The 24846-nt window shown below is 41.4% G+C and overlaps 1 protein-coding gene across 4 annotated transcripts in view; it reads right to left on the bottom strand.

The window, feature by feature from the left end:
- MGAT4A (alpha-1,3-mannosyl-glycoprotein 4-beta-N-acetylglucosaminyltransferase A) overlaps positions 1–24846 on the bottom strand; it is a 55383-nt gene that overhangs the window by 12274 nt on the left and 18263 nt on the right. For all 4 annotated transcript variants that reach the window (XM_083610758.1, XM_083610756.1, XM_083610759.1 and 1 more), the window contains exons 3-12: positions 18659–18826; positions 16804–16944; positions 14348–14481; positions 8456–8502; positions 7490–7603; positions 6890–6965; positions 4530–4644; positions 3029–3159; positions 1302–1409; positions 315–508 (exon numbers count right to left, since the gene is read on the bottom strand). In XM_083610758.1, coding sequence (XP_083466884.1) covers positions 315–508; positions 1302–1409; positions 3029–3159; positions 4530–4644; positions 6890–6965; positions 7490–7603; positions 8456–8502; positions 14348–14481; positions 16804–16944; positions 18659–18826 — 1228 coding nt within the window. The remainder of the gene's footprint in view (positions 1–314; positions 509–1301; positions 1410–3028; positions 3160–4529; positions 4645–6889; positions 6966–7489; positions 7604–8455; positions 8503–14347; positions 14482–16803; positions 16945–18658; positions 18827–24846) is intronic.

The following is a 24846-nucleotide window of genomic DNA, read 5'->3' as shown; positions in this document are numbered from 1 at the left end:
CTAATAGTACAAAATGGTTTCCTGCACAAGTTTTTCTTTGCAAGAAGAAAAGTGACATTACACGGAGCCATATTTGCAATCTGCATTCCAAAATGGCACAAATAACAATCGGGCTATTTTAATTCTAAACAACCGGTGTGGTTTGGTTTTGTCTAAAATACCAAACATTTGACAAAAAAAGTCCAGCAAGCAAACTAATCATTCTATTGGATGCCATGAACAATTGTTTATAAAGCTGGTCAATTTACTGTAATTCCAACCTCATTTCAAGACACCGTTCAGCAGAAGCTTCATTTTGTCATGGAAGCACTTACCTTTCTACATTGACAGGCTTGTCAAATTTAAAGAGGATATAATCTCCAGCAACTGGTGTAACAGCCCAAAAGAAATCTTCACCCATGTAGGCTTTTTCAAGAGCATGACCCTGATAGACCTTCAAAGTTGTAGAAACCTCTGCAGGTGGATTGACATGAATTTTATGCAATAATGGTTTCAGGAAGTCTTTATCCTAAAAAGACGTTAAGATTCATTAAGCTAGGAACCAAAGAAGAGGTCAGATACAAAACAGACTCTGCTTCAGTGAACTGAGGCAAAAAAACCTGCCTGAAGCAGCTTTTATTAAGAGGCATTAAACATTTCCCTTGGAGGAAATTTTCCTCAAAACACGTTGGGAGTCTATTGTTCAGTCTCCTGTTTTCCTTTTCTGATTTTTCTGCAGTGATTATTGATCCTCTCTCTGTTGTCAAGCTGGCCATCAGCCATAATATATTTTCTCCCTGCTACTGGCTTATTTTGCAGTTAAATGAAAATTCAAAGTCAATTAACATTAATCAACAAGTATACAATTTTAAGAAAGTTTACTTAAAAAGAGAGAGAGAGTGAACAAGACAGTTTTTATTATTAGAGATGAGAAGAACAAGACAACTTTTATTAGAGATGAGAAGAACAGGATTTTCCCTCTACCCTGTAGCAAACAAGGGGTAATATCCTCTCCCTCACTGACAATATTGCACAATGAAACTATTGCTCCTCCATCCCTCTTTAGCCTTCATGTATCCCAAAATCTACTCTGGAGGGTGGGGGAACCTCTGGTGAAGATGGGGGTTACAAGAATAGGAGAAAAAGGAGTAGATTCATCACAACCAGTGGCACTTTTGCTTTATCATATTTGATCGTCAACCGTGGGGCCTTGCAGTAGCCAGAGACAGATGTAATTTGCAACATTACCCAGAAGATTGATTAGTATGCAAATTGCAAAACCTGGTCTTCCAAGAAAAGGAAAGGAAGCATAAAGTACTCACTGTAAGTTTCTGTATCTTTCCTGCTAGGGAGGAGTGCAGACCCACATGCTGGAAAAGTGAAGGCCTGAAGCGTATTCTGAGATTTGATTTCTGTCTATCGCAATGTTTCTGAAAAGAAAAGTTGGGGTGTGGGGGAAGACTTTAGTAATGCAGAACAAGTTAAACGCTATCCGTACGCATGATGACTTAAAAATAAGTGAGCCAAAATATTGTGCAGCATTCTTGATGCCGGCCTTTCATTGCCCCGTAGTTTTGTTTGATGCCTTGCCTTTCATCCAAGGAGAAAACAAAACCTTACTGTCACTAAAGGAACAGAACAACCTGCCCACATAAAGATCAAGGACCCTGTGCCAAGGGATGAAATATTAACTATCAAGGAAGGCAGTCCATCACCCCCCTCTCATAGCAACCCAACTTCAACAGAAAGCAGGAATTTATCAATAGCAGTCAGTAGACCAAAGTGGGTTTTACGGTGTGGAAGAAACCAAGAAGGCTGCACACAGAATGATTCACATCTGTAGCTCAGTATAACAGATCAGTGTCAATGCCAAAGGAATCACAACACCCAGACGGCAGGCCACCATAATTACAGTCTATTACAAGAACCATGGTGATGAGTAATTCTGTGCAACTCTTCAGCTAATTTTAGCAGTTATGCCATCTGCACAGGCACAGTCTGAGACGTGGAACTTTGTTTTTAACGTAGTCAAGTGCTCAGGTTTCTTTGGAGGCCATAATAAAATGCACCTTTTAGAGATTTTAGCTCCCCTACAAACAAAAGGCTTTAACTTCTGCTTGCAACCTTTCAAATAAGCATTTTACATCCTCACCAGTCTGAAGAAATTAGAAAATGGTTGTTGGCCACTACTTTTGTAGCGCCCCATTATGTTTATATTTCATTTTTTCATTAAGACAAACCATTTCCCCCATACGATAATGGTTGCCAAATCATAGCTTCCCTCAGGTTTCACAGAATAGTAAAGGCTTCTGTTTCCCTATGCAGTACTGTAATGTGTGAAAGAAAAAAAAAGAGACACCACTTCCCTTCCTCTTATGGTGCGTCCAGATGGCAGCACCCTTATTTCACAAAGATATCCACAATAAAGTGACTTCTTACATTGTTCTTGTTCACATGTAATGCTAAGCTAAAGCATGGCTTAGTGTGAACAAGCACACTTGTAGGCTCCTGGAGAGGAAAGTGTGGCTGTTCTGCTCCTCCCTGGTCAATCCACTGCTGCCCTGTGATGAAATAAGTCATGGTTTGGGTTGGCATGTCATCCAAACCCAGGGTCATGGCTTAGCTCCTTCCAGACGAAGCATGAGTTGTAATCAAGGTTTCTCCTATTGTCTGGAACTGGTGGTTTGTCTGGAGAGAGCTAAACCATCAGCCCAGGTTCAGATGACATGCTAAGCCAGTGATGGAGAACCGGTGCCCTTCCAGATGTTGCTGAACTCTTAATACCTATCAGCCCCCATCAGCATGGTCAATGGTCAGGGATGATTAGAGTTGTAGTCCAGCGACATCTGGAGGGCCACAGCAACATCTGGAGGGCCACTAAGCCAAGCCATGGCTTTGTTCAGCAGTGCAGTGGTGGAACCAAAGCAGCCACAATCTTCTCTCCATTTGCTCATTCACCCTAAGTCGTGGTTTGGCTTTGCATTACATGCAAACCAGGTCATTCACATAAGATAGTATTTATGAGAAATACTTAACACTCAAAACTTACTGCATCTTTTTCAGGGTTGCAAACTTTCACCCAAAGAATGTGATCCAAGAGCCAGTCAATAGGTTTCTCTTTATAAAACATAAATATGAACTCTACAATGAGCGTAATATCTGGAGACTGAAACATTTTACCTGTAAATAAAATGAAGTTATATCAGCAGCTATCCAGGGCTTTGTAAATGCAAATTCAGCCTGCCCCAAAGAGCCACTTTAGCTAGTGTGAATAAAGGTAACAGAAATTCCAGAAGCAGGGTATAAATTATATATAAATATCTGGTGCTCAAAAAAACTTCTCCACTGAAGATTTGGTGGGTTGCTTTTTTTAAAGAATCTTAACACAAACTAGTAAAAGAAAAGATGACACTCAAATAATTTGGGGCAGAAGGTCTGCAGAGACTGAGAATCTTGGGAGAAAGTTACCCAGATATTCCTTGGTCTATAGATATTTAACAAAAACTTAACATGTGCTATGTTTCTCCCCACCCATTTCATGTCTTCAACAATGCTTCTTTTAAAAAATTACAATTCCGAAAAATTGGTCTCCCATAATCTGCACTGAAAATCACATTCCACACTTTTGTGGTAGATCTACAGCTCTAATGTTTCAAGTTCCTCATTCAATCTGATCAGCAGATATTATGCACGTACAGGAGCCATAAGACTGTCCACAAGTGCTGCCCTCTTCACTTCAAAGTTAAGAGCATCGCAATGAGAGCAGAGGAATCTGCCCTCTTCAGTCAAGTGAATACCATATTGAAAACAAAAGGTTTCTAAGTGAAACGTTTGAAGTCACTGGCTTTGATAGAGGTGGGAAACCTGTAGTGGGAAAAGCTGTAGTGGGAAACCTCTAAAATGAGGGCAGCTCTTCATTGAGCCTAACCTCCATGGGAAATAATTTAAATTACTGGAGCCCATATAGAAATTTGTCGTGTTCTGGGATGGCAGCCACTGCTATAGAATTATTCTAACTTTCAGCAGCTGGATTCTGTCACAACAATCAGCATGCAACTGAATATGTGGAATTATACTGGGAAAGTCACAAAATTAAAAACTCGCTTTCCATATTTTAAAAGTTGGGACATTTTTGTGGATTCTCTGCCAGAGTGGTGGATTTCTCTTCTTCTCTCCACCCTCCCCTGCACCTGCCCAGCGGCGGAGTAAGCTGATCAGGCACCTGGGGCGGCACACATGCCCTGCGCCCAGGGGCGGGGCCAGCTGCCCGCAAGGCGGGGCAAGCCAGGGCAGGACGCTCCACGGTGCCTCTGAGGAGTCTGCCTACCTCCTCCCACTCAGCCACCCTACAGCTGAGGGGGAGGGAGGAGGCAGCAGGCAGACTGTTTGGCTCAGGAGAGACACGTGGCTCAGGCGTGCTGCAGGCCCCACAGTGAGTGCTGCCCAGCATTTTGTCACCCCCCTCAGTGGGGACACCCAGGGCGACCCATCCCCACTGCAAACCCCTTCCTCCACCCCTTTCAAACCTGCTAAAGAGGAATTTCTCTTACCAATGAATCCCAGCTGAGAAAATTCAAGAATCATCCAATCTTCGGATGACAACTGAAGCGCAAAATTTTTTATTGTGCTGAAGTAATTCTGCTTGACAACAATGTCATCCTCAAGCTAAGGGAGCCGAAGAGCAAGACCAGCAAAAGAAAAGAAGAAACAAAATGTGAAAAAGAGTGTGTTAGGCAAACCACATTTCAAACTCAAACGTACATTTGAACTTCTTGGGCTGCAGCCAACAAATGTATTCCATTAACATAACTTTTCTTCCCTCACTTCCCCCCATGCCCCCCCAAATGTTCTTGGGAGCACAGAGAGGAGAAGAGGTTACGTTGTAGAAGCAGAAGTCATGGTGTTAATAGAATGACTTTGTTAGATACAACCTCATTATTTGCCTCAACTGCAATCACTGGGAGGGGACTGCAAACTATAAATGAAAAGGGCAATCATTTTTGAGAGGCTGCAATCCTATACACGGTAAGGGGTATATTGCAAGATGCCTGCCTTTCATGCATGCATTTTTTAAATAAAAAAAATTGGCAGCATCGCCAGAACATCATGGGCATCAAAATGCCAGTGCATATTTTGTTTGAAATTTAATCTAAATTTATCCTTTCCAAGCAAAATCCATTAAAGGGGAAAAAACACCCTACTGTTGTGATATCTGAATGACTTGTTTGCACTATTCTAGTCCCTATCTGGAAGTACCCTGAATCTCACTAATTAATTGCAACTTACTTCTGAGCAGGATTGTCCTGTTAACTCAGAAATTAAATGGAAAACAAAAACAAAAACATGCTTTTGGTGATCAAAACTACATTGCCCATCAACAAGAACATGCCCCATTGCTAACAAGGTTATTTTTTCTCATTGAGGTTTAACCTTCTTGCCCTTATGAGAAGTCCATTACTGATGAAATTTTAGGGTTGAAGAGACCCTAAGTTGGTCATCGTCTAAACAGAAATATTTGAGAAGGGTCTGAATCCAACATTTGATTCAGTGCAGGCTTCCATGAGAACCATGGACACAAATTTCTCCGATCTCCAGCTGTGACTCCCCCTCTGCCACTGAACATATTGTTCCATGGGTGCCCCAAACCTCTGGAGTAGAATTCAAGGGGTGCAAAGGAAGCTGAAGGGGAAAACAGCAAAAATCACCCCCCACGTTTCCACTAATGGAATCCTCCAAAAGATTAAAAATGCATTCAGTCAACAAGAGGGTCATAATCAGAAACAACACAACACCTCCAATATTATTTCTTTCCATGGTGCCAAACTAGAGACTGCATGACCACACAGTCATGCCATTAAAATCTACCTACACAATTAGATTTATCAGATGGAATAACACTGGTGAAACAATATCAACAGAGAGGGTTTTTTTTTATGAGAGTCAGCATATTTTAAAACAAAAACAACCCCGCACAATAGGACTTTTAAAAGCTGTTTATTGTACAGGGACACAGTTATATAAGGATGTTATCTGGGATCTAATAAACTTCCAAAAAGCTTGCGCATGTGAGAAGGGAATACCAGAAAAAAACCCCAAATAGTGCAGGAATTATCATGTCAGACAGAGACTCTATCCATTTCTCGTTGCAATCCCATCTTTTATGTGCAGATAGGATATGGAATGGCTGGCTTTATGCGGGGGCAAGGCACTGCAGGAGAATCACTTAAAGGATAAAATGTGTTATTTCCAAATTTACTTTGATGATGTAGGATCGAAGGCAGAGCTGGAAAAAAACATTTGTGCAGCTCTGTAGTTATTACAGGGTTTTGCTCTTACTGTAAATCCTATTTAGGCAAGAAATGACGCAGCTGCTCAATTTTACAGGAGCAAATTAGATTCACTGAATTAGAATCAGCTACTTAGACAGTGTGTGAAACTAAGCATGTGCATATCAATCTTGGTCTTATTGCAGCCATATGTGACGAACTAAACCATATTTGCAAAGCATGACCTTGGCAATTACAGCTGTTTCTAAAGTAATAAACGCAGGCTTGCTCAAGCAGCTAAATCTGGAAAGAATCTTAGCATCATTTTTTAACAATAAAAAAACCAACAATATTTAACTAAGGCACTTTATATTTAAAATTAAAACATTTAAAGGGAAAACACAACTACAAATCACCTTACTTGTTTTAGCTCTATTTTCCTAAAAAGTTTTGATTTACATACCCATCACCCTTAGTTGGCTTGGATTTTTGTTTGTTTATAAAACACTTATAAACAATTCCTATATACTATGCCAACCCTGCAGTTCAAGTAAATAACTGTTCTTATGCTGATTACAAGAGCACAGGACATGTCTTTGATACTAGTTTTCACCATTCAAAGTAAAACAACAACAACAATTTACCTGAATGTAGTAAACACCCTTTTTCTGTGCATACATCATAAGGAAACAATAATCCAGGTTCTGCTTTGTCCGCCATCTGAAATTAAATACAGTTAGTTTTCTAAACTAAGCATCTCAGTAAGCAATGAAGGCATATACAAGGTTTCAGGAGGTAGCATTCCTATAATGGTGGTGAACCCTGAAGTCCTCTTTGGAGTCACCATTTGGGGAGCTGACTTGCCAGAAGCAATGTAGTCTGCCCTTTCAGTTGTTTCATTGCAGGATTCTCCCACCAACCAAGTGCTGTCAAGCTGTGGCCTTTTACAGCCATCATACCAAGCAGTTCCACAAAGAAGCAGCAAGTACCTATTTGTTTTCCCTGTAGGGTGAACACCATGGAGAGGGAATTTCAAAACCAGGAGAATAGCATGGTGCAGAGAGATTAACTTTCTTCCCTATGGTAGCAATCTGAGTATTTCACCCCCAGTTACTATTAATACTAGGGGGCGGGGGAACATGGCAGTTTCCATTTATGAAATTTCCATGTCCTGAATTTTCAATGCACTCTACAATCTACAATGAATGAAGTTGTTATTCCCCAGTACCCTGAGAAATTCTTACCTGACTCTTTCTTTTGAGTCTCCAAACGTCTCTTTTAGGTTTGTCAAGTCAGGATAGTAGGATGCAGGTGGAGCTATTACTTCCACCAAGCCAGAACTGATTTCTTTAGAAAACCTGTATTCAGAAAGTTAAAAATTGTCATTATATTCTATTCTAGGAAACACTACACTCCAGAAACCCGATGTGGTGATCAAATGTTGGAGCTGGGTTGGTTCAAATTTATGTTCAGTCACAGTGCTCACCCAGTAGCACCGGGCGAATTAGTATCAACCTAATCATATTGTGGCCAAGTTAATATCAGCTTAACCCAGGCATAGGCAAACTCGGCCCTCCAGATGTTTTCGGACTACAACTCCCATCATCTCTGACCACTGGTCCTGTTAGCTAGGGATGATGGGAGTTGTAGTCCCAAAACATCTGGAGGGCCAGATTTGCCTATGCCTGGCTTAACCACTAATGTAGATTCATATATAAAGTGATATGTACAGGTTGGGGTCCAAAGGCTGTGAGGTGACTTCTGCATGATCTCTCCCTTCCACAAAACCTCCCCATGTCCCTTGAAAATCCCACTGGGACAGAATTCAACAACGCACAAGCAGCTGCAAATAGCAAGAACTGGCAGCCGGGTCTTCTACAAAGGCAGAAAATGCTTTAAGGTCTGGCCTTAATTCTCATAATCTATTATTTAAACCCACAATATGCATTAACTTCTTAAGTATGCAGGTAGCTGCTTCTATAGTTTAGCGCTAGCATAGCAGCTTTAGCATAGGTGCTTTGCAATCCATTTATTTCATGCCAACATAATCCGTTTATGACAGACTGAACCTTTTAATCCCATTTGCTGTTTTGCAAGTTGAGACCATCTAATTGCTCCATGCAATTTACCACAGTATGCAACCCAAGCATATGAAGAAAACTATTACTAAAACTGAAATAAACAATGGATAAACAATGAAATAAACTTACTCCTTTTCTAGGCTTGCTACAATGCCATTTACATAATCAAGATCTGTCTGGGGGAGGAGAAAGAGAGGCATTTTAAAGCAACATTTTTGAACCAAGTATAACAAATTAAATGATTGTATAATTTCTACAGCATTTTTTCAAAAATTCAAGTAGCAGTGAAGTGGCTAGAAATTATTTAAATACATAAAATAATGATTAATGTTCATCAAAAAGTTAGCATGACAGAGGTCACAAAATGTGTCCATTCAAACACAGAATAGCAAGGGATTGATTTCAATCTTGCACACTGGCCAGCACAATTTTTAATTCAATTCAGAAAATTGTGTTTATTAATTTACTACATTCACGTCAAGTTAAGCAAATCCCAGTGTTACGGCCTTCAGTGAGAACAGAGCCTATGTGGTGGTATAATAACCATGGCCATGTATCAACTGTGAATGACACATGTATCTTTAAAGCAATGCTCTCCGTGGCTAAATAAAAAGCATCAGGGATAGGGAAAGGTTCAAGTCCCTGCTTCTATGTATGCTGTTGAGAAAAACAGTAATTTAAAACTAGGATGATCAAGGGTCTAGAAGCCAAGTCCTATGAGGAATAGTTGAAGGAGCTGGGTATGTTTAGCCTGGAAAAGAGGAGACTGAGAGGAGATATGATAGCCATCTTCAAATATCTCAAGGGCTGTCACATGGAAGATGGAGCAAGCTTGTTTTCTCCTGCTCTGGAAGGTAGAACTCGAACTGATGGCTCATAGAAACTCCTTGGAACCTAAGTCTCACTCCTGTCCCCTTTTCCACCTTCCCCAGTTTGCTTCTCCCATTTACAGAAACAATGGATATGTACATTTGTGTCACCATGTCTTGGCAGACACACAAAAATTAGTTTCTGAACGGATCTGGAGAATGAAGAGGCTTTTATCCTGCTCTATATAAATCTCAAATCTGAATTTACCCCAAGGGTACAGAAAAATCTCTCCAAATCCATTAGAAAAGCACGTAGCTCAAATGGTTGCTAAACTACCGTACACTGCTTAAGCCACCATGGTTGATTTTGATACATTTGCCCTACATGCAATCTGTAGGGTTTTTCATGTTGTATATTTAGATTGTTTTATAACTTTAAAGGCAGTATGTATTAACATATTTGCACTGCGAAGCGACCTTTACCTTACCTTGCAATCTAACATACCATTCTAATAAAAAGGCATCGCTTTTGCTTACTCTGAGTGTCTCAGTGCCAACAAACCACTACCCTGGAATAATCTACCTCTGAAGGTAGCCTAAGAAAAGCAACAAATACAGAATGTTCCCTGCTCTTCTTGTGCTAACTTCAACAAACTGACCTGCACTTCTTTCCATCCTGCACGAAAGTTCCAACAAGGCATTGGAAAACAAAATGTGGTTCAATACATACCAGCCAGAGTTTTTCCCTTTGACTGATCATATGTAAAACTATAAACAGATAAAAGCTGAATTTTTACAGACACAAGCAAAGTGCTAAAATGAATAATCAGAAATATCTCACTTGTCTACAATACACATCTACCTTGCAAGTGCTCTCATCTCTGAAGTGTGGTGCTAAAGGAAATGCAGTAGGAAACTGACTCACAAAGCCTCTCCTGTATTTCACACATGTTTTTTTTACCATGCACAGAGCCCATGAGTTATCCTCTGGTTTCACATTGCTTTGTGTACCAAGCTCTCTTTGGAAGCTGTGTGGTCTTCCCAGTTCCTGTTTTGGATGCCCTGCTTCATAGATCTATGAAACTGTATTATATCAGTTGTAACAGCAAAAAAGTGGTATCTAGGGGGCTAAATAGGGATGCGGGTGGCGCTGTGGGTTAAACCACAGAGCCTAGGACTTGCCGATCAGAAGGTTGGCGGTTCAAATCCCCGCGACGGGGTGAGCTCCTGTTGCTCGGTCCCTGCTCCTGCCAACCTAGCAGTTTGAAAGCACATCAAAGTGAAAGTAGATAAATAGGTACCGCTTCGGTGGGAAGGTAAACAGCGTTTCCGTGCGCTGCTCTGGTTCGCCAGAAGCGGCTTAGACATGCTGGCCACATGACCCGGAAGCTGTATGCTGGCTCCCTTGGCCAATAAAGCGAGATGAGCGGCGCAACCCCGGAGTCGGTCACGACTGGACCTAATGGTCAGGGGTCCCTTTACCTTTAGGAGGCTAAATGGCATTTTCCTTGGGTAAAAGAACTGTAGAGGTCTGAGTACTGAGAACCTGCAATATCTCCATGATGGAAGTACAGTTTGGGGAAAATACATGCTCCAAATTAGAAATTGGTGCACCGTTTAGAAAGACTGTTTTTGCTTTAAAAAACAAAAACAAACAAACTTCGTACAATAATTCCTCCTTTACATGCAACACAGAAGTGTACTACATCAAATACAGGTTTACATAACTTCCAGACTGACGCTGTTTCTGCTCCAGGCTCAATGCCAATAGTAGCTTCTGCAGTTAAATAAGCAATATGTAGAGTCATGGCAAACAGTCTTAACCATATATTTGCAGAGCTGGCTGCCTTGGTTAGCAAACAAGGTACAGTATATGTTCCCAAAATTTTTTCTGGGGACAGGAGATACTCCACAATGCTCATTTTGTACAGCTCAAACTGTCTTATAAAGGAGCACATTCATATTTCTAATGAAGTTAGCTTAAGCAATCTCTTTCAAGCCTCACCGTTACAAATTTATATAATTAAAAAAATGTACAGAGAACTAGCAGGCTTCTACAGTTTGTCTAAAACTCTTCTGGCTGCTGTTAAAGGTATTTCAGCATAAAGAGTATTTTCAGTTGTAAAGCACATGTGAAAGATTCCAGGTTCTGTCCCTGGGATCTTGAGGCAGGGCTGGAAAGGGCTCCTGTCTGAAACCCTGCAGAGCTCCTAGTAGTCAATTTAAGCCAGTGTTTCTAGCTGTTTTGGACTACAACTCCCATCATCCCTAGCCAGCAAGACCAGGGATGATGGGAATTGTAGTCTGAAAACAGCTGGAGACCCAAGTTTGGGTAACACTGATTTAAACAAAGCATGCCGGATCGACCAAAGGTCTGAATCAGTACAGTGGTACCTCGGTTTAAGTACAGCCCTGTTTATGAACTATTCGGTTTAAGAACGCCGCAAAACCGGAAGTAGCGTCCCGGTTCGCGAACTTTACCTTGGTCTAAGAACGGAAGCCAAACAGTGGAAGGGCACCGGTGGTGGGAGGCCTCATTAGGGAAAATGCGCCTCGGTTTAAGAATAGTTTTGGTTTAAGAATGGACTTCGGGAACGTAAAAGTTCGTAAACCAAGGTACCACTGTATAAGGAATCTTCCTATGTCCTTATGTTGGTTGATAACCAAACACAGTCCTGGTTTTGTATGGCATTTCCACAGCTCAGTTTGCTCCTTTTCTCTCTGCTCTCCCACCACATCCTCCCCCCCCCCACTTTTCACTTTAACCTGCAATAAGCAACTGAAAAAAACGTTACAGTGGTGCCCCGCAAGACGAATGCCTCGCAAAACGAAAAACGCGCAAGATGAAAGGGTTTTTCGGTTTTTGCGTCGCTTTGCAAGACGATTTTCCCTATGGGCTGGCTTCGCAAGACGTTTCGTCTTGCGAGTTCTTGTGAGTTTGTTTCCTTTTTCTTAAAGCCGCTAAGCCGTTAATAGCCACTAAGCCGCTAAGCCGCTAATAGCCGCTAATAGCTGTGCTTCGCAAGACGAAAAAACCGCAAGACGAAGAGACTCGCGGAACGGATTAATTTCGTCTTGCGAGGCACCACTGTACTGCAAAAAGTGGCAGATCACAGCCTAGGTTTGGGCAGTTGTTTACTCTCTCTAAATTACCGTATGCCATGTTTGCTCTGACTATCTCACTGTTTATTGCTTAACCTCCAATCCAAGTGTAAAATGTATTGGAAAGCTAACTACCCGATGACAAGGGGTTGGGGGGTAAATACACAATACCTAGAGATGTGTTTGAAAATCCTTCCAATTGGAAAGACCAGTTTTTTACTTAATATTCAGGCAGAACTTAAAAAATAAATTAATGTTGAAAGATTGAGTATAGAGTTACGCCTTATGGGATTTATTTGAACTAATTGAAGGGCTTTTCCTTCAGCCGGAACTCGCCGGAACTCCGTTCCAGCACTTTTCAGATGGGCCCCATTGCCATTATAAAAGAACAAAGAAAGGCACACATGGGGAATTCCAGCACCTCTTTTTCTAGAAAAATAACATTGACTAAATGTGATTTGGTAATTGTAAAATCGAATGTCTGGACTCTGGAGAGTCACTTAATTTCTTTGAAACATATGTGGGGACAGAGTACTGAAGAACTGTTTGGATGATATTTTGTATTCTAACGGATTAGCCTCCAGAAATAATTCAGTTTCCTGACCGTTCTCAATTGATCTTAAATTTGTTACAGCCGCACAAACTCATTTTGTGTTAGTACCTATCCAGTTAATTAGGCAATTCAACAGTCATGTATTAATGCACACAATGTATTTATTCTCTTTCAGTTAAACAAGAAAGAGAAAGCAAAATGTCCCATTATAGGTTCAATGAGCACAGATTTAACAGGTGCTTTTTGCCTAAGATCAAATCAGGAAATTTGGGTAACACCAGAACCCAGATCAGCAGTGCCTTCAGATGAAGGGCAGTACAGTGGTACCTCGGGTTACATACGCTTCAAGTTACATACGCTTCAGGTTACAGACTCCGATAACCCAGAAATAGTGCTTCAGGTTAAGAACTTTGCTTCAGGATAAGAACAGAAATCGTGCTCTGGCGGCGTGGCGGCAGCAGGAGGCCCCATTAGCTAAAGTGGTGCTTCAGGTTAAGAACAGTTTCAGGTTAAGAACAGACCTCCGGAACAAATTAAGTACTTAACCCGAGCTACCACTGTATACAAATTTAATAAACAAGACTATACATGTAATTGTATACTCATGTCCATTCCTTATTCATACATTTTTCTCTCCCTTTCTCTCCCCTTCTATCAAAATTTAGACAGCAAGGTCTTCAGGTCAAAAGCATATATTTGGCCGGTCTTAGTAAAAAAGCATCATGAAGGTGGATTGCATAATTATAAAAATCTTCATCTTAATGTCTAATCCTCAATTGTTCTGGATTGTTACAAAGCATGGGCTTGGGCTTGGGGCACTTATCACGAATTAAAGCACAGCCGCTTAACTTTCATATCCAGGATCAGGACCTAGCAATACTCCTGGGCTGTGGAGTAGCAAGAGTTCACACTGCTGCTCTGGTGCTGGTTTTAAAAACTGAGGCAGGGTGGCAGCGTCCACAACACCTCAAAGACTACCTTCTTGCCACTGCATGCTTGCACCAGATAGAAAATGGAGGAAGATGTTTTTTTCTCACATCACAATTACAGGCAAGCTCTGTCTTGTTTGTTTGTTTGCAGAACATCACTGTAGTTGCGGCATAAGTCTGTTTCCTCTGTTAAGTGCCTTTAGCAGCTGATAGCATCACAACTGTATCTTACTACAGGAATAACAAAACTATCACCCATATGTAGCTCAAGCCGCTAGCCAGAAATCACCATTTTCCATCAGAAATGCAGGTTTTATTTCACTGTCCATACGAATGCACATGCAAATGCAAGCAAAGTATTTAAATGAGAACTATTTTAAAGATCTGCTTAATTCTCCCCACTGAACTTAAGCCCACTCAGTGTAGGAGAGTGGAATAAGATATAATTCCACACGCAGTGAGCCTCTTCATGTTCAGAGAAGGCAAAACATTTTCAATATGACTATACAGCAGGAAGAGATGAAACGCAAAACTGACAAATAACGTAAGCAGCAGTAACATCCCACACACTGGTGCTTCTTTCAATCAGAAACAGAGCTACAATGGTAACAGCCTGCCTTGGGCTTACCTCTCCTATGAAGACAACCATAACACAGTCTAGTTTCTCTTCTGGAGACAGCTTGTCAATCAGTGAGTGAAGAGTTTCTGTAAGGTAAGATTTTACTTTTCTCTTTACAGTCGGAATTCCCATTACTATAGAAACTGAAAAACAACAATGAGCAATTCACTCGGGTGGTTTCAACAGGAAAGAATGTGGTTTGTTATGCAAGGTGTAAAAATACTTTTAAAACATAACAGAGTGAAACAGGGCATAATCAAGGGGTGATTTTTTATTATTATTATTTGGATTTCGGTGTAAAGGAACAAAAACAATTTCAATACTACAGGTATGATCAAAACAGGAAGCATACATTTGGCCGGGGGGGGGGAGTTTCTCTTATGGGTAGTGTGTTTGTATAAAAGTCTCAGACCAACGTTTCAGCCTCTCTTTGGTCAGGAAAACTGAATTTTGTTCAAATGTTGGATTGTGCAAGATACAACTTTTCGCCCAAAAGGCTCTCTTTACTCCGAGTTTTTCCTAGCTACGTAGCTCTTATCCATTATGACTAATCCAAAATCAGCATCACCTACTTTTTCTTCCTCAGTTCCTGTACTGTAATTGAAACCCCTTCTCCCATCAACTCTATTAACACAAGCAGCCTCCTCAGTCAATGGGTGGTGAGAAACCATTGCAGAACAACTGAAAAACTATCACAGTTTTTTTGGGGGGAGGGAGGGGAGGTGCTGAGCTGCTTGTCTGAAGCTGTCCCAGAACTGCCATCTTTTCTTTCTACAGATTTTAAGTTGGATTTTTGCCAACAAGTGCATGATACAAGTCATACAAGTCATTTGCCTGCTGAAACCCTTTCCATTAAAAAGAGTTTTCATGCATACATATAAACCATACATATAAACCATAATGTTTGATCATGTGCCTTTCATACCTGACATGCATTAAAACCACACACCTCTCGTTAAATCCAAACAGTACAAAATCCACAAATGCAAAGCCTCTCTATTATTATTATTATTATTATTATTATTATTATTATTATTATTTAAAAGCCAACCAACAGAAGTTGGATTATGAAAACTTTGGGCTACTAGATAATGCAGACTTAACAATCCATGCAGAGCAACGGATGTGAAAATAATGTTTTGCAGACAGACACCCATAATTCAATAGCGAACATTTCTCAGGAGATGTCTTCATGACTAAGTCCTACTAATCTGTTTTGCAGGACTGGCATTCAATAGCATAACATGAAAGAATCAAAACTGAAGGAGAATGTACAGCCCATTTACCTTGGGGCCAAAGATCTACTTACGCAGTGAGTCTTCCTTCATTTTCTCAACAACAACTCCTCTGTGCCTTATGAAATACTATACAGGTCACTTCACACACCAAATTTTTCTGGGTGCAATTTCAGAACAAGAAGCACACATTTACCATCATGGTTTATAAACAATCAGTGAACCATGGGGCTTGCAAGTGTGGTTTGTTTGTGATTAACAAACCATAGTTATAACACTGGGCCAGGTTCAGGTGGTCAAGTTATAAACCATGGTTTAGTGTCATGTGGGAACCAGGCCAATGTCTGAAGTGCACTGTTAGTTTTCCTTACTACGTACAACACCATCGTATTGACACGGGAGTGTCAGCGACCATTTCTTGATGGGCTGCAGAGGAGTTGGCAAGGAGAAAAATAAATAATAGTCCCCACTGTGCATGCAAAAAAATTAATAAGCAGCAGTTGCATTGGTCTCCTTGGACCAAGTGATTATATTTTATTGGAACTACTTTGTGTACTTAAACACTTGCCAAAAAAAAGCAACAAGCAACTAAAGGAGACCCAGTTACCTACCCCTATATTCCACATTCTACAGTCCCTACACAGCATGGAAACAATGGGCAGGACTCACTTAATGTTCCCATCAGTGGAACCCTGTGCAAGGATCTCCCCTTGTGCAAAGGGGCTTCCCCACCTCTCCTCCCCCATGCCCCCCCAATTGGCTCTGGAGGGTTCAGGAGAGCCTCCAGAAGAGCATGCGGGGAGAGGAGAAGGGAGGAGGGTCGTTCCATCTGGCAAGCTGTAATTGCTTGCACAGATGGAACGTTTGTAGCAGCACAACATTGAATTCCACCCCAGCCTACTAATTTGTGAGCATGTGGAAAAACCCATGCATTGTTATTTTTAAAAACTTAATTTAAGAACAGGCATGCTGCTTCAAATTAGTGGGGTTTTTTAAATTATACCTTAACATCAAAAGTGTGGGATCTGCATGAGACAATAAAAGAGAAGGTTAAAGACAAGCTTCTTCGACCTTGGATTCAACCTGAATTCTAAGAGACAGCTAACAAAAGAAGTAAGATTCCTATATCTTTTGTCTGAAAGTAGTTGTGTACAGAGCCTTTTTGCTACAGCCACGAGGGTTTGTATACATCTTTAAGTGCATCAATCATAGAAATATTGTCAGTTTTACCTCCGGTTCTTCCAAGGCCAACCTGCACTGAAGGTCGAAGGCTTCCTTCATTTTTCAATAAATGAGGCAAGTGGTAATATATATTTGGCACTTGAAGAGCTTTCCTGCTTGTTAACTCCTTTAGCAGTTTTAACGTTTCATCTGAAAACAAATATATACATTATATAGCTATGCATTCATCCAACCAAAATGGACCCTAACCAAGTATCTAACCCAAAGTATACGGAACTGTACACATTTCACAGGTTTATATGAAACAGAATATTTAAAAAATAGATTCTAAAATAAAAGCAATAGTCATGGAATGTCGCAAAATAGTGGTTTGCCTGGGAATGGAAGCAGCATTCTGTGCAACATTTGAAAGTCGGCCACACAAATGAAGAGGGCTTGTTGCTCTTTTTCAAACGAATTCAGCTTAGGTCCCCACCTAATGCCTTGTACATTTAGAGCATTATATGACCACTTTAATGAGGGACGCGGGTGGCGCTGTGGGTAAAAGCCTCAGTGCCTAGGACTTGCCGATCGAAAGGTCGGTGGTTCGAATCCCCGCGGCGGGGTGCGCTCCTGTTGCTCGGTCCCAGCGCCTGCCAACCTAGCAGTTCGAAAGCACCCCCGGGTGCAAGTAGATAAATAGGGACCGCTTACTGGCGGGAAGGTAAACGGCGTTTCCGTGTGCTGCGCTGGCTCGCCAGATGCAGCTTTGTCACGCTGGCCACGTGACCCGGAAGTGTCTCCGGACAGCGCTGGCCCCCGGCCTCTTAAGTGAGATGGGCGCACAACCCTAGAGTCAGACACGACTGGCCCGTAGAGGCAGGGGTACCTTTACCTTTACCTTTATGACCACTTTAAACAGCCCCTAAGAATCCTGAGAACTGTAGTTTCTTAAGGGTGCTGAGAGTTCTAGGGAAACTTCTGTTTCTACAATTCCAAGGATGGTTTTACAACCAATCCCTATGCCTGGGGAATGCTGGTAATTGCAGTTCTATATAAGCTAAGTATACTAAAGTAGAATTGTTTAAACCAACTGCACTACTACAATAACTTACATGGGTTTAAGGAACAGTTGTCATTACGAAAATAAAACCTAGATGAGTTTTTGCACCTGAGGGAGTCCAATCTGGTTTTATGTATTTCCCCCTCCACAAATGATTAATCTATAATGAATTCAACAAAGCAAGAAGTTTGGCACCAGGGGGCTTTCAAAGAGAACGTGTGTCCCCCCATTGGCCCAAATGGATAAATTCTTTGCACACATTATACAGAGATCAAATCCAGAATCCTCCATGGAACCAATTCATATCTCAAGACGCTGGAAATAAGAAAGAATGCAAATATAGACAAGCGGTTGACATCTGTCATGGATGCTTTAGCTGAGATTCCTGCATTGCAGGCAGTTGGACTACATGACCCCCGGGTGTCCCTTCCAACGTTACAATAAATGACATTTATTCCCGTACTGGGAAAATGAAATTTTATTTAGGTATTTGTAGCCTGGACATCAGGTTGCTTCACCAAAGCAACAGAAACCAGGTAATAATTTCTAGATGCAAGGTATAGTGTATTTCCTTCACGTCCAAACATTCAGTACAAAGCAAGAAATTGGATCCTGTGCAAATCTGAATCTGAGCACTTGCTTCTCACAAGCACTTGCTTCTCACATGGAACAAAGTTAATCCTAAAGGAAAGAGCAAGGAAGGAAATATTTGCTAGTTTTTATTTACAAACTCGTCAACAAATGAATAGTTACAAATGCACAAGGAGAAAAAGATTGAGAGAAGGGAAGTGGCAAACATGTCAATCTTTAATTTTTATTTTCAAAGAAAAAATAATAATAAACAAGAAAATTAGCCTGTACCTGAAACACTGCTCAGTGCATCCTTACTTCCATTTGTTTCTGCGACTGCCCGTCTGAACTGCTCCAAGATGGCATTTAATTCAGAAGAACGCTGCAGGGTTCGGTGCTCAGCTACACGAAGACGTTCTTTCAAAGCATGAAATTCCCTTTGATAAGCAATCAGCTTTTCTAGAAGTGGAAATAATGCAGGTTATTCACTGTTTTAAGTCTGTCATGACATATGTGAACGCTGCTTCTCCTGTAAAAAAAAATTGTTTTCAGTTCAAGGAAATAACACAGAGACTCCAATCTAGTAATATAACATTTATTCAGATGCAATTTAGCAGGTGGAAATAGACCAAAGGACTTATCTGCACTATAGGAAGGAGCACCAAGAAGAAATACAATTACACCGTAACAGTATTATTTTGCAAAATGAGTCTTTGTGAATATGCTCATGTATACTGTTATTGGTGGCGCTGTGGGTTAAACCACAGAGCCTAGGACTTGCCGATCAGAAGGTTGGCGGTTCGAATCCCCGTGACGGGGTGAGCTCCTGTTGCTTGGTCCCTGCTCCTGCCAACCTAGCAGTTCGAAAGCACGTCAAAGTGCAAGTAGATAAATAGGTACCACTCCAGCGGGAAGGTAAACGGCGTTTCCGTGTACTGCTCTGGCTCGCCAGAAGCGGCTTAGTCATGCTGGCCACACAACCCGGAAGCTGTCTGCGGACAAACGCTGGCTCCCTCGGCCTATAGAGCGAGATGAGCGCGCAACCCCAGAGTTGGTCACGACTGGACCTAATGGTCAGGGGTCCCTTTACCTTTACTGTTTTTATGTCATCAGTTTTAACTTGCATGAATGGGAGGAGAGTGAGCGAGTCTTTGGAAAGGTGGCTCTGCAACATTGCCAGAGTCAGGAAAAGCACGTTCTAGTGACTGATGACAACAAACAGGACTTTATTTTAAGCAAAACATAAGATTAAAGGCCAACATCATTCCTTCGGGAGAGGAAACTGCACATTCCGGAGCATCTGTGCCCATTTGACTAGACCCTAAAAGTACAGTGATAAGGAAAGAGCTCATGACCTTTGGTTCCTGTAGCAAGAAGAAATCTTGCAATCCCAAGAACTAGCGGCATTTGGAAGGGGGCCCGAAAGATGAGGCAAGGATCCTGCAATCTTCTAAGTCTGCTTTGCAGTCTAGAGAACATCCACAATCAAGACTGTGCCATGTAGGTAAAAGACTGAGCTGAGAGTGTAAGTACTTTGGTGTCTGGAGCAAAAACCTAGGCAGTGCCCCACAATGCAGTGTGGCACTTCAGCATGGTTGCATTCTTGTCACTGTATGAAACCCAGAGGTTAAGGGTGGCATCTCTGAACAGAAGGACCCTTTCTCTTCAAAGACATACTTCTTCCACCCACAGAGTGACAATTTCAACTGCTACCCATTACGTATAGAAATGCTTAGTGGCTTTCCCACTCCCCACCCCCATATTGTTCTGATCTTAGCATCATAGCCTAGGGATACTAAATGCAATTTGGAGTTGAGCATCGGAGCAACCCAACATTGTAGCACTAAAAGTTCTGGGCAAACATCCAACCTGTGCTCTCAGTATAAGAAAACAAAAGACAAGTGACGAAGCTCAGTTTTGATTCTTCACACAGGCAACAACAGGGTTCAAGGTACCCGTTAGTTCCACGAACCCTAGTTTCACCTTATGAACCTCCTGTATTCTGCTTCTTTTGGCTTAGATGTATTTGCAAAGAGGAGAAAAAACGGGCATTCCTGTGGTTAAGAATCTGTACACTCAGGTGGTGATTGAGCCAAGTTCTTACTGGTGGTAAACCTCCATATGCATTGCAGCACTCCAGATAGTGCATAAGGATTCACATGCCAAGGTTTCCCCCATACAAGGAATCCCCTGCTCACAGAAAACCTAGGTATCAGGAATAAAGGTTTCTCTCCCCCAGCTCCATGGAGAAGCATGCAGTCATGTGAGCTCCCCCCCCCCCACACCCTACCAAGATGACTCTAGCTTCTCAGTTGCTAGGTGGGCACATTGTAGGATAAACTTCTGATGGAACCATTCATGACTTATTCCATTATTCCTAACCAACTTCTAAATTAAGTAGAGACGAACCTCAGTTGTAGAACGTAATCTGTTCTGGAAGACCGTTTGACTTCCAAAACATTTGACAACCAAGGCGCAATGGGAGGTCAGCAAAATCCATTGAAAAAAATTGAAAAATGTGCCTCAGAAGCCATTCAATGGAAGCATTCACTTCTGGGTTGTCAGCATTCGAAAGCTGAAATGTTCGGCTTCCAAAGCGTTTGACAAACGAGGTTCCACTGTACTCCTGTTTCTCAGGCGACAGGTCATCCTTGCAAAAACGATAACCAAGATTAGGAATAGGAATTCCCACTCCCTGAAAAGCATCTCTTGAGATTGTGGAAGTTGTAGGATCAAGCGTGGTGCGGGGGGGGGGGAATTGGATAAAAATATAAATCTAGGAAATGGGGAGGCATCCAAAAGTAAAGGGGCTAAAGTCAGAGATGTAAAAGCTCTGAATATGGGTAGATAATTCCCCTTTTGATTTTTCTATTGTGGAAAACTGAAAAACCTTTATACTAGGGGTAGACAAACTTCAAGCTTGTGGGGTCTATTTTGTTTACCATAACAACTCTCTACCAAAGGCAGGTGCAAAAACTGTATAATTATAATTATAATTAAAGAACAGTTCATCTCTGAACACATTGTGAGCCTGGGAATTTGTTTTAATTATCCAATTTAGGTGGAAGAAGTAATTTAGTTGTTGCTATTGTAGGACAACTGGCACATCAGAATCTTGCTGATCTACTCCAAGTCATTCAGAGATCTACTAGGAGATCCCAGATATTTCTGCCCACCCTGGCTTTATACAATATTTTCTTTCCTACTATATGGTGGCAAGGCCACTGAATAGCAAGGACACCAATTCCTCTTGCTTCTCATTTGCCTCCGATTCCTCTAGCTTCAGCATCAAGTGAAATAAACTGCTAATTTTTTAAGGAAAAACAGATTTGAATGCCATCAAGAAACAAAAATCCATGAAAAACTCCATTTAAAAAAAATACATGCAGCACAACTTTCAGAACCAGAAGCAAAACTATTTATCTTTCAGACTCTGAAATTTTAGTTATGCTAGAAGCATCTACTTGGTAGTGCTTCTTTTGCGGGTTGGCATCTTTACCACCAGCCAACCACCAATTTTATCTGCAGAATCTCACTTCCATGCTCTGGAAGGAAGTGCTTGAACTACGCCATCAACTGCCTGGGGCCAGGGAACCTGCTATACCCATGCTATAATAATAAATAATAATAATAATAATTTATTATTTATACCCCGCCCATCTGGCTGGGCTTCCTCAGCCACTCTGGGCGGCTTCCAAAAAAATATTAAAATACTATAATACATCAAACATTAAAAACTTCCCTAAACAGGGCTGCCTTCAGATGTCTTCTGAAAGTCTGGTAGTTGTTATTCTCTTTGACATCTGCTGGGAGGGCGTTCCACAGGGAAGGCGCCACTACCGAGAAGGCCCTCTGCCTGGTTCCCTGTAACTTGGCTTCTCTAGGTGAGGGAACCGCCAGAAGGCCCTCAGTGCTGGACCTCAGTGTCCGGGTAGAACAATGGGGGTGGAGACGCTCCTTATGCTATGCCCATAATGTAATTGTATCTGTGTAAGGATTTTAATTGCTAGCTACTTGGGAAGTCAATGCTGGCTGAAAAGCAGGGGAAAAATAGGATAAATAAACACAGCCCCCCTCTTCCTTCCTTCACTAATCACAACATAAAATAATATAACTAGGGGCCGAATCCCTACCAGATCAATTTTAGATGAGTTTGAGGGATGTGTGGGTTTTTTTGCAACTTAGCTACTGCCTAGAAAGCTCAATCTCAATGTCAGTTGATTGAGGTTTACCATTACAGTACCAGTTGCTGGCCTTAGAATTGCTTTATTATGTCTCTTTCACTAGACTGTACAGTTGCAGCCAAAGAATCACATTTTTTCATTCTTTTGCAACAGGACTAAATAAGCCTTTGGCCTTCAGAAATAAGATTGTGTTGTCCTTGGCAAGGATGAGGACAGGAGATTATTTCTGTTGAGAATTCCAGAAATCCTATGACTTCCTCAGTTCTTGAATTACACTAACCTTTTTTTTATCCCTAAAGCCTGGTTATCAGTGATAAAATACATTTTTAAAAGAGCTTTTCCCCCCATTTTGTTTAATACTTCCTACTGACAACTTCCTTTCCTTAAATATGAATGCCCTGGTGGTTGTACTGCCTGATTTGGCCTCAGAGGAAAAACTCATTGTTCAGTTACAGCTTACAACAGACATTTATTTAACATTTCACTGTGCAGTACAGAATACAAGTCTAGCCAAAGAAGTGTGACCGTGGTCAGAGACTATCACGAGTCAAACCCATAGATAGTCTAAACATGTGGTAAGTCAGATCCTAGAACTGCAGAGTCAGAAGGGACCTCAGATGTCATCTAGTCTAACTCCTTGCTCAATGCAAAATCTGCAATGCAGGATACTACTACAGCATCCTTGACACATGTATATCCAGTCTTCACTTAAATATTTCCATATTTTAAAAATATTTGTAATGATACTATTCCAAACACCACAGTCACTCCCCAGACAAGAAAAGGGCAAGGAAATACATACACTACAAAGAAAAGTTTCATATGCCATTGTTTACAGTCATGTAATGGAAATTTCATAAAGTGGGCTAAATACTTCAATCCTTGTTTCATCTTCTTTCTTTACATGTCTGCAAAATCCAGACTAATTTTGTGCTGTATTAATAATCTTCTCTTATCTCCTGGGTAACAAATGTACCATAGAAGATTTCGGTTTTTAAAAATCTAGAATGTTTTTCGCTCTATTATTAGATCTGCTCTCTGCCCCCTGCCCCCACTGGCCAAATATAAAAAGCATTTTTATACAGTATAGTGAAATGTTTTCACAAGAGCTTTCAGGGGCATGAAAAACAGACATAATATAGCATTCAGGAACTGCCAGTGTAGAAGGTTTTTTTTGTCTCAAGACATTGCATAAGAGCGTATAAAACTCTGTTATTATTGTGTAATCCACTTCAGAAATTAAATGTAAATATTTGAAGAGGCTTGACATTTCACATTCTGAGAAAAGTAACTCTGCCTACACCTTCATTGGATTTCATTACACAACCTTTCCCCATCCTCAAAGCTTTTCTCCAAGACAGATTTAAATACACCCACACAAATTTTCATCAGCCACAACCATTCTTGCCTTCTTCCCACATAAGATACGGGGGGGGGGGCACCCTCATTGGGCCTAGGTAATTCCGCAACATCATCAGAAAAGAGGGTCTCTGTATCAAGCTAAAAGAATCCACAGTAGCAAATGCACCATTATTGCCTGATATCCAAGACATATTCAAGAGTGCCGCTCTCCAGAAAGGAAGATGTATAGTCCTCGGCAGGATTCCTGTTTCTGAAAGGGGCTGGACCAGTTGCCACCATCAATACTATGGTCTAGTTCAGAAAACCACTACTGCATACAGAAGAGTTATTTCTGCATAGCATTCAAAATTAGCCAGGCGCCAGGAGCATTTTGCACCTGGCTATTGGCCATTTGCGATCAAGTGAAGAGGCCCGGGCACCAGGATGACGCCTGACATCTCCACCACCTGGAGGTGCATGCCTGAGGATCATTGGATCTTGAATATTTTCACACACTAACAACACATCCTGTGGTATTCTAGCCATTGTATTTTATCTTCACAATCAGAATGAATCTTAGGAACCTTGGTTTAAGGAGCCATTTGGTGCCTAGCTTATTTATCTAACACCGTCTCTGGTGCATGGTATGCTGCTGGTGGCCACATAGAACTCTTCAGCCAGTACCCACCAGCATGAGAATCACAGTGATGTGTGTACAGAGATCAGTCATCATTAAGAGACCGCCTCTACGTGACCCTAGCAGTGGTGACATATGCTCCCATGGTCCTCACATGTGAGGTGCTATATCAAAGTCACCTCTATGGGAGGAATTCAATGCCATGCTCTTCTGACTGCTCCATCAGGTGCCAACTTGAATAAAATATTGGGGGAGGGGAGCAGGTATGCCCTGCTCTGCATAATCAATAAGAAGACGTGGCACATGCACACCATGTG

Source organism: Podarcis filfolensis (assembly GCF_964270895.1).
Source record: "Podarcis filfolensis genome assembly, chromosome: 4".
Taxonomy (NCBI): domain Eukaryota; kingdom Metazoa; phylum Chordata; class Lepidosauria; order Squamata; family Lacertidae; genus Podarcis; species Podarcis filfolensis.
The sequence above is the reverse complement of the archived record's forward strand: the minus strand, read 5'-3'. Positions and strand labels throughout refer to the sequence as shown.